Below are 10,676 nucleotides of genomic sequence, written 5' to 3'. Positions count from 1 at the left end.
CGGTGTGAATGTGAGAGTGAGTGGTTGCTTGTCTCTGCTGGGATACTGCCTGAAGACGGCTGGGATAGGCTCCAGCACACCCCGCGACCCTTGTGAGGATAAGCGGATCATAAAAATGGATGGAGGGAACTTTTTATGAATACATTTTACTTTAATAACAAATTAATATTTGGATTCATTTTAACATATTTAGAAGACGTCACCATGACCACTAAGACCTGGGTGTGCGTGTGAGCGTGTGTGAGCGTGTGTGCTGTGCGTAGTCACGAGCACGTCCACGTGGGTGTGTGAATGTGTCATTTGTGATGTTTTTTTTCCTAGCATACGTGCCATCATTAGCCTCAGTCTGCATCTTTCTCCCAGCGAGCACATACATTATGGATGCTCCTCATCCTCACTCTTCCTCCTCTTCAATATGACAATCGTCCTCACTTTTCCTCGACAAGGTCTCGGAGATAATAAATAACTAAAAAAATGACTAATAAAAAAATATCACCAGTACAGCTAGACTTTGCTGCCATCAAGTGGCTGTTTTGTACTATGCGCTATGGTGAAATGCAAAATGACCTGATTGCACGGCTACTTTTTGGGTTGAAGAGGTTGAGGGGGAGGCTGTAGAGAGTAAAGGGAAAAAATTGGACATATACAAACCGAATTTAGGTTGTCATTTTATTGAATGACTATTCAAGTTCAGCCTAAACCGATGACAAGTGCAATTTCACCATTAACACACCGCAGACTACAGTCGAATCTGACAAATCTGACAATGGACGAGCTTTTCACATCCTACCTATGGCAAGAAGAGGCCAAATCCGGACAGAAGGAGCCCATGTGTCCGTGTGTGTCGGGGGCGGGGGGTGTTAGTGGGGAGTTCATGTATGTTCGTGTTTTTGTTTGGGTGTGTATGTTTGTGTTTTTGTTCGCGTGTGTTTGTTCGTGTGTGTTTGTGTGTTTTTGTTTGTGTGTGTTTGTGTGTGTGTGGGTGGGCGTTTGTGTGAGGGAGTGTTTTTTGTGTATTTATTTGTGTGTGTGTGTGTTTGTTTGTGTGTGGGGTGTGTGTGTGTGTGTGTGTGTGTGTGTGTGTGTGTGTGTGTGTGTGTGTGTGTGTGTGTGTGTGTGTGTGTGTGTGTGTGTGAGGGAGTGTTTTTTTGTGTTTGTTTGTGTTTGTGTGAGGGAGTGTTTTTTTTGTGTGTTTGTTTGTGTGTGTGGGGGATGTGTCTGTGTTTGTTTGTGTGTGTGGTGTGTGTGTTTGTTTGCGCGTGTGTGTGTGTGTGTGTGTGTGTGTGTGTGTGTGTGTGTGTGTGTGTGTGTGTGTGTGTTTGTTTCGCTGTTTTAATGTGTGGGGGGGGGTGTATTTGTTCGTGTGTTTTTCTTTGCGTGTGTTTCTTTGTGTGTGTGCGTGCGTGCGTGTGGGGGCGTGTTTGTGCGTGGGTGTGGGTGTTTATATGTCTTTGTGTGTTTTTGTTTGTGTGTTTGTGTGTGAGTGTTTATATGTTTTTGTTTGTGTGTGGGGGCGGTGCATTTGTTTGTGTGTGGGTGTGTGAGTGTGTGGGGGGAGGGTGTTAGTGTGTGTGTTCGTGTGGGGGGTGTTTGTATGCTTTTGTTTGCGTGTGTTTGTGTGTGTTCGTGCATTGTCAGGTGTGATGTGTGATATAAGGGTTTTAGCGAGGATGAAAGGAAAAGTGTATAAAACAGTGGTGAGACCAGCCATGATGTTTGGACTGGAGACAGTGCCACTGAAGAAAAGACAGGAAGCAGAGCTGGAGGTAGCAGAGCTGAAGATGTTGAGGTTTTCTTTGGGAGTGACCAGGTTGGATTGCATCAGGAATGAGTACATTAGAGGGACAACTCATATTCGAGGCTTTGGAGAGAAAGTCAGAGAAGCCAGACTGAGATGGTTTGGAGATGTCCACAGGAGAGAGAGCAACTATATCAGGAGAAGGATGCTGAATCTTGAACTGCCAGGCAGGAGACCGAGAGGATGACCGAAGAGGAGGTTTATGGATGTTGTCAAAGAGGACATGAAGGTAGCTGGTGTGAGAGAAGAGGATGCACAAAACCGGGATAGATGGAGGACACTGATTCGCTGTGGCAACCCCTGAAGGGAAAAGCCGAAAGGAAAAGAAGAGGTCAAAAGGTTATGGAAGCTATTTTGATGATGTCTTGTAATACATATTCGCTCATTGTTTGGGTTTATCCTAAAAAATAATCACGTATTAAATTGCAAATCTAAGTGAAAATGTAAAAAAAGCGACAATGGATTGTTTTTCAAAAACATTCAGCCTTCATAAGAAGTATGATTCTAACTTTGCACAAAATACCCAAAAGGTTAGGCTAATGTTGATGTCAAAAACTTCAAAACCAAAGTGGGGGAAAAACAATTTAGCCACTAAACATTGTATATATATATATATATATATATATATATATATATATATATATATATATATATATATATATATATATATATATATATATATATATATATATATATTTTTTTTTTTTTTTTTTTTTGGTGCAGACAACAGCCTCAAACAGGAAATGAGCATCTGTCTCCTGCTCGCGTGGATTAATTGATGATTTATTTGTCCATGGATCATTGTTATTACCTTAAAATTATTCACGGGGTGTCGCAGGCGTTTGTGACCCCTGAACTTCAACAGCCAGCGTAGCTTTCCCTTCCGATCTAATTGCGGGCTACTTTGTTTATTGTTGACTTATGTGTTATTTATTGCCGCCGCCTTGGCCGTAAACATAAATCACGGTGCTTGCTCATATAAATGTCAGCGTGGACGGGCGAGCTCATAAAGCTCTAATTTGATCGGCGTTCGTGTGGGGACGTGCGTGAATAAACGGGGGGCTCTTCAATCATTGTTTTCTGCATCCTGTCACAAGACGTCCTGGACATGCATCCATCAGGCTCCTGATAAGGCACGCCCAATAGCTGCATTCCAAAGGCATACCAGGCTTCTGATTGGTCACCTCTTTCGTGCTCTGCATTTGATTGGTTTATCGCAAAAGCAAAAAAGTCACCTTCAAATTGTATTTAGTAATTTAACGGCCTTTTGATGCTTTTAAAAAGAAGTTTAGAAGTCATAACGCAGTTCATTGTAAATGTTGTATTAAAGGTTGCTGAGGAAACTACACAACAAGGCTAGATTTACATACTGTATTAGGTTTGGACATTTTTTTCCCAAGATGGCCGCGCGTGAACACGCAGCGGCTCCTCTCTCTCCCAGCAGCGGCGGCCCGGTAGTCGAGTGGTTAGCACACCAGCTTCACAGTGCAGAGGTCGCCGCTTCGCGTCCCGGTCCGGCCTCCCTTTGTGGAGTTTTTTTGTTTGCATATCGGCCCAACCGCTCGACCGATGATGCCATCTCCACTGCTCTCCACACAGCGCTCACCCATCTGGAGACCAGAGACTTCTACGTCAGAATGCTGTTCATCGACTTCAGCTCAGCATTCAACACAATCATCCCCCAACAGCTCACCGACAAACTGAGCAAACTGGGGATCAGCACCTCCCTGTGCAACTGGCTGCAGGACTTCCCGACGGGGAGACCACAGGCAGTCAGAGTTGGAAACAACGCTTCCAGCACCATCATGCTGAACGCAGGGGCCCCCCAGGGGTGTGTGCTGAGCCCCCTCCTCTTCACTCTGCTCACGCATGACTGCTCACCATCATCACCCAGCTCCACCCTCTTCATAAAGTATGCGGATGACACAACTGTGGTGGGCCTCATCAACAACGACGAGGAGACAGCCTACAGGGACGAGGTCAGCCGCCTGGCCACGTGGTGCAAGGACAACAATCACCGTCTGAATGTGGAGAAGACGAAGGAGATTGTTGTGGACTTCAGTAGAGTGTGCTCTCAGCATGCTCCACTCATCATCGACGGTGCTGCAGTGGAGAGAGTGAGCAGCACCAAGTTCCTGGGAGTGCACATATCCGAAGACCTGTCCTGGAGCCACAACACGGCAACACTGGCCAAGAGATCCCACCAGCGCCTGTACTTCCTCCGCAAGCTCAAAAGAGTTGGAGCCCCGACCCCCATCACGACCTCCTTCTACCGCGGTACCATCGAGAGCATCCTGACCAGCTGTATCACCGTGTGGTACGGAGCCTGCACCGTGTCCTGCCGTAAGACTCTGCAGCACATCGTGAGGACAGCAGAGAAGATCATTGGTGTCTCTCTCCCCCCCTTCAGGACATTTACAACACCCGCCTCACCCGCAGAGCCATCAGGATCGCTGGCGATCCCACACACCCCTCCCACAGCCTCTTCAGCCTGCTGCCATCGGGTAGGAGACTGCAGAGTCTCCGAGCCAAGACCAGCAGGCTTAAGGACAGTGTCTGCCACCAGGCAGTCCGGAGACTCAACTCCCTCCCGGCCCCGCCCACCCTGCCCCTTCCCACTGCCACACTCACCAAACTCTGAGTACACGCTACATGCTGTACTATCATCCTGAACTCTATTTTTTTGTTCTTTCTCATTTTTTTTTGCAAGACCTCACTTCAACCCTTTCTTGTTTGTTTTTGCATTACTACATTACGTCACTTTATATACGTCACTTCCTCCCTTTACATATGTCACTACCTCACTTTACAGATGACACTACCTCACTTTACATTCAGAAATTACATGTCTTGTCTGTTGTCAATTGTATGTCTTTTTAGCCACGTTATAAGTGCCTTGCATGCCTTGCACGCTGGGTCCGAGAGGACATTAATTTCATCTGTGCTGTATGTCATGCATATTAGCATATTCGACAATAAAGCTGACTTGACTTGACTTAATCATGAGGAATTTGAAAAATAGTAACTTAAAAAGTAGGAATGATTCACGATAATCACGGAATGTAAAATAATACTAATTTGAGAGGGGAAGGGTTACATTCGAATCAAAAGTGTCGTTTTTAAAAGTTAAATAATTTAGGGAAATTTAGGGAAGGAATAACTGTCATAGTAGCAGAAGTGAATTACATTCAGAGAAATCTTTATGAGCTCGCCCAACCACGGTGGCATTGATATGAGCAAGTCCCGTAATTTAAATATATTTTTAAATGATAAAACATTAACAAATAACTACCAATGTTTTTTACGTTGACAAAACGAACATTAACAGTACTATATATGAATGTATTGAAATATTTTGAGGAGTAATTGGGGAATTATTTCAGGTTTACGCTTGATAGAGTTTTGCTGCTATCTGTCGGCATATCAACGCAATTGCAACCTGAGCCCAACGTACTGCTTGTGTAAAGTATACATTTCTACTAAAATATACACGTACACACACGCGCACACACGCACATAGATAGATAGATAGATAGATAGATAGATAGATAGATAGATAGATAGATAGATAGATAGATAGATAGATAGATAGATAGATAGATAGATAGATAGATAGATAGATAGATAGATAGATAGATAGATAGATAGATAGATAGATAGATAGATAGATAGTTTATCAATTTATTGATGTGATATTTTTGTTGGATGGGCAAAAATCAATGTTTAAATTGTTTATCTGTGGTCATTTTTGCATATCACTGTGAAAACTCGAAAAAAAGCACATTCAGCCTTATAATAATAAATGTGTGACATGAGTAAATTATTCAAATCTGTTGTTATTTTCTGTAAAAATTACATAATATTTGAGGGGGGGGGGGGAATTCAACCAAAGGTGCTAAACTGCCACCAGCAGCTATTTTGTGCCAATACACGTCCAAATGGCGTATGAAGTACAGTTGAGATTTTGGTGACCCAAAGACTATGAATAGATGAGAACCTACCACATCATCTTTGTCAATCTTGAAGAAAAAACAAAAACCATCAACATTAAGTTTGTAACTTTATTGCACTGATAACGTACAGTACACACGTAGCAAGCAATGTTTTTCCTTGCGACAAAAGTGAGTGAATGTGTTCTTTTGTTTAAGTGTTTTAGTGTACAATATTAATTGGGGAATCAAGGACAGATCAAATGTTGTAAAAGGTGATGATTTGTTAAAAAAAAATCTGCATGAAACGGCATCTTTGATGGCTTTCACACGGAATGCATGCCGTACACATCATGATTTAAATCAAAGAGGGCTGTTGAGTCGATCCAATGATGTCCACAATTGAAGCGCATTCCGATATTTGGCACCATAAAAAGTCCTCGTCCTTGTGAAACAAACACACACACGTGCACACAACAGAACATGCAGTTAGTGAAACCCATCACTGGACAGGCTTATGTGAGAGCCTGTGGGTGATGCGTGGTTAATTTTGTATTTAAAATTTATATGTGATATTTATTGTGTCAATTGTTGTATCAGTTAATTTATATTCTTAGATTTGAAGACTTAAGCCTCCTTGTTTTGTTTTTACATGATTCATAAATCTGCACCTTGAGTGCAGTACCACTTTCTGCCACAACCTAGCAGACAGCACTGAGCTCTACTGAATAATAATAATAATAATACATTTCATTTATAGACAGAGAAGGTCCCTAATATAACTCCCTACCTTCCACGTAAGACCCATCTTTACCACAGAGCAGTAATGTATGCTCAGTTTGTGTGCTGCTCCTCCATGTGTGTTGAGGGTTTATTAATACTGTAACATTGATGCTAAATTTCCATCATTTTGCATTATACGCAAGTCCAAAATTTAACAGTAGCTGAGCTGATTGAAATAGATTTTGTCATCAAACAATAGCAGCATCACCTGTTTTCATTTGGTGCCCTTGTAGGTGACGTCTTTGCCGCACTTCTTCAGCGTCTCCAGTAGAACATCTGCGTCCTTGTCCGACTCGATCCACACTAGTTGATTCGGGAGGTCAATTTCAAACTTGACGTCTATGAAACCAACCGTTAAACATTTAGTGAAGTGATCGATGAGAAGGTTTCTTCAGCCGTCATCTGTACAAAAGTGAAGGTTTCGGACGTTTCGCCTCCTATCCAAGAGGCTTCGTCAGCGAACTAAAGTCTGACTGGTCGTATCGGCCCCATTTATATATCCCTAATGTCCAGACATGGTGGCGCCGGACACAGCTATGATAGGTCCCTACTCTCGGGTTGGGGGGGCAGAGGACCCCTCCCTGTGGCCCCACTGATTGTCCCTACATTCCTGACTAACGACTGGCCTATTACCCCCACTCCCACCGGTATCACCTCATCAGCATAACGACCCTCATCAGCATTACGAAAGTTGCCTAACCTGTTTTGCCTAAGCAGGCTATTGTATGAACGATCCAAATTGATCTCTGCATGAAAGGACCAAACTTAAACCGGATCACATCTGCCAATTATTAGAAATCTGCCTTAATACTACGTATTTTCAATTTCGGGAAAAAAATTATAAACAAATTCATGGTTGTGCTATGGGCTCACCAGTTTCACCCATAGTGGCTAATCTTTACATGGAAGAGATGGAGAAACAGGCCCTCACATCCTTCCCAGGGACAAAACCTAGACACTGGTTTAGATATGTGGACGATACTTTTGTCATAATTAAGAAACAAGAATTCAATCCTTCACAGATCACCTCAACTCTGTAGACTTCAACATTAAATTTACTCGTGAGGACATTCAAGAGAACCAACTAGCCTTCTTGGATTGTAAAGTAATTATTAAAGAGGACAGAGCGCTAAAAACAGAAGTCTTTAGGAAGGCTACGCACACTGACCAATACTTACTTTTTGACTCTAACCACCCTTTACAACACAAACTAGGAGTTATCAGAACCCTCCAGCATAGGGCTAAACTAATACCAACTAGCACTGAAGGTAGAGAAAAGGAGTCAAAACATATCAGGAGAGCACTCACTAACTGTGGGTACCCTCAGTGGTCATTCAACAAATGTCAGAAAGAAAGAATAGGGAATGAAACCAATAATTCTCAAGATACAAAAAGGAGAGGAGTAGCAGTCCCGTACATTGCAGGAGTTTCTGAAAAATTACAAAGAGTCCTTTGGCAACATAAAATTCCTACTTATTTCAAACCGATAAACACGTTAAGGCAAAAATTAGTGCATCCAAAAGATAGGCTACCAAATGAAAAACAAAGTAATGTAGTTTATTCCATACATTGTAAGAATGAAAATTGTAAAGAGCAGTACATTGGGGAGACTCAACAAATTCTCAAAAAAAGACTTTATCAACATCGCAGGGATAATACAAGTGGACCTCAATCGGCAGTACATCTAGCACCTAAAAGCTAGCAACCACTCATTTGACGACAATGAGGTTAAAATCTTAGCGAAAGAACATAGATGGTTTGAAAGGGGGGTAAAAGAAGCGATTCTTATAAAACAACAAAATCCTTCATTAAACCGGTCTGGTGGGGTGAGGTTCAATTTGGATCGTTCATACAATAGCCTGCTTAGGCAAAACAGGTTAGGCAACATTCGTAATGCTGATGAGGGTCGTTATGCTGATGAGGTGATACCGGTGGGAGTGGGGGTAATAGGCCAGTCGTTAGTCAGGAATGTAGGGACAATCAGTGGGGCCACAGGGAGGGGTCCTCTGCCCCCCCAACCTGAGAGTAGGGACCTATCATAGCTGTGTCCGGCGCCACCATGTCTGGACATTAGGGATATATAAATGGAGCCGATACGACCAGTCAGACTTTAGTTCGCTGACGAAGCCTCTTGGATAGGAGGCGAAACGTCCGAAACCTTCACTTTTGTACAGATGACGGCTGAAGAAACCTTCTCATCGATGGGACACTCCTGTACGACTGAGAGCTTACACAGACTTAGTGAAGTGATATACATCACATTCTGTACAATTTGGACATTTTATTCTGTGAGTCACACAAACACGCACCATGTTGATGATCACAGTTCTAAAAAACAGGAAATCTTCCTGCAGGCTGATCACTCTGAATAATTATACAAAAACATCTAATCATTAGTTTCACCTTCCATCCTGCTGAGGATTCGGCTGACAGCACCGGAACATCCTTCACATGTCATGGCCACAGAGAACTCGTGTTTCTGTCAAATTACATAAGAACTCCAGTTCATAAAACTACAAACATTTCGAAGAACTTGTGTTCCAATCAGTGACAAGTTATCTATTATTGGTTTGTTGCAGCGGAACACTACCACTAAGTTTATTGGTCAAAAGTCTCATTATTTTCATTGTTTATCTGGTATGGTTGAGTGCTTGGATACAACCAAGAGTACAACAATTAAGCAATATTGCACAAAAGTGACCAATGTTGTTCTCAACAACATTTGTTAAACTGAGTTTCCGTGTATAGCAAAATGTGTCACTGTCGTCGTTTTCAAATTAATTATCCGATTCCTCTATTTAGTAATAAAATGAGCAAATGAATTTGGTGTAATTAATTTACTACCAATCAAGGGTGAGGAGCTCAAATGCAATACAATGTAGTTTTATGTCCACTGGAAATGTAAACCTATTTAGTGGTTGCTTTTTCTGAATGGACTTTTTTTCTGAGCATCTCAACATATTGAGGAAAAATGTGTTTTTCCTCAATAAGTAATAAGATTGTAGTTTTACAAAATAAACGCAGACATTTGCAAATGTATTTTGCTTTAACACAAAAGCTAATCAGTCTAATTTCAGTCAGCCACAAGGGGATGCAAACCAGTGTCTGATTGTGCCGGTCCCAAGCCCGGATAAATACAGAGGGTTGTGTCAGGAAGGGCATCCGACGAAAAAGCGTGGCGAAACAAACATGCGAATCAAACATCTGAAGATGGAGGACACTGAGTCGCTGTGGCGACCCCTTGAAAGGAAAAGCCGAAAGGAAAAGAAGAAAGAAGATTTGGAGGGTAAAACGACGTGTTGGTTTGGATCATTTTAAGTAAACGAATGACATCAATCGATTATCAAAATAATTGATGAATTATTTAATGATGATTGAAAAAAAACACTATGGTGACTTGGCTATTTGGTATGTCGAAAGCAAACGACGTGTGACAATACGGAGTCCGCTTTCTGAATTGTAACATGCGCAGTTTTGTGAAGACACCAATCAACATTTCTCGAAAGCGTTGTGTTACGTGTCAAAACAATCACTTGCTAGCTTAGCAGCGACGACAGCTGTGTACTAAACCCCAAGACGTGCTAATGAAAAAGAAATATCCAGATCCATCTCTTATCATGTTTTAAAATACGTCATCAGAACTCACGGGCATGTTTATGTTGATGCGACGTCAATCCGTAGATGAACTTTTCAAACGAGAGACGTAAAAAAACAGATAAAGCGCCACTTCACTCACGTTCAACAATCAAGCTGACATCCGATTTAAAACAGGAACAGAATTTCCGGTTATTCAATATTAAATAGTTATGTAGTTGTTGCATTTTACTACCATATATAGTTGTATATCACTTCTATACTGATTTGTTTATATTTAAAATGTTTGACAAACATCTAAAACGTGACCACACTCGTTTTGATATGTATTTTATTTTGTTAATGTTTACCGTTTTCTGTTGTGATGTGGTGGAATTAGAGTAAATTTGACTTCAGACAATCGTCGCGTGGGTCGCTAAATAAAAATCCGAAAGGGAGAGAAATATTCATTAATTTATTCATTCACATAAAATGGCTAATATTTTCCTTGATTCAATTAGCTTTTTTTCAAAATGGAAATTACATTTTATGCCTGTTCGTATTTGTGTTTTTATATTTCACTGTATTATCAC

The 10,676-nt window shown here is 41.6% G+C and overlaps 1 protein-coding gene across 1 annotated transcript; it reads right to left on the bottom strand.

The window, feature by feature from the left end:
- Positions 1–5,845: 5,845 nt before the first annotated feature.
- Positions 5,846–10,273, bottom strand: atox1 (antioxidant 1 copper chaperone). Its single transcript, XM_089017664.1, has 4 exons — positions 10,157–10,273; positions 8,914–8,989; positions 6,719–6,849; positions 5,846–6,172 (listed from the first exon to the last, which is right to left on the bottom strand). Exons 1-3 carry the CDS (start codon positions 10,160–10,162, stop codon positions 6,725–6,727), a joined length of 207 nt encoding a protein of 68 aa, XP_088873790.1. The 5' UTR covers positions 10,163–10,273; the 3' UTR covers positions 5,846–6,172; positions 6,719–6,724.
- Between the last annotated feature and the right edge of the window lie 403 nt (positions 10,274–10,676).

Source organism: Hippocampus bargibanti, linkage group LG02 (assembly GCF_051943395.1).
Source record: "Hippocampus bargibanti isolate YZ-2025 linkage group LG02, ASM5194339v1, whole genome shotgun sequence".
Lineage (NCBI taxonomy): Eukaryota > Metazoa > Chordata > Actinopteri > Syngnathiformes > Syngnathidae > Hippocampus > Hippocampus bargibanti.
This window is presented reverse-complemented; position numbering and strand designations above follow the sequence as displayed.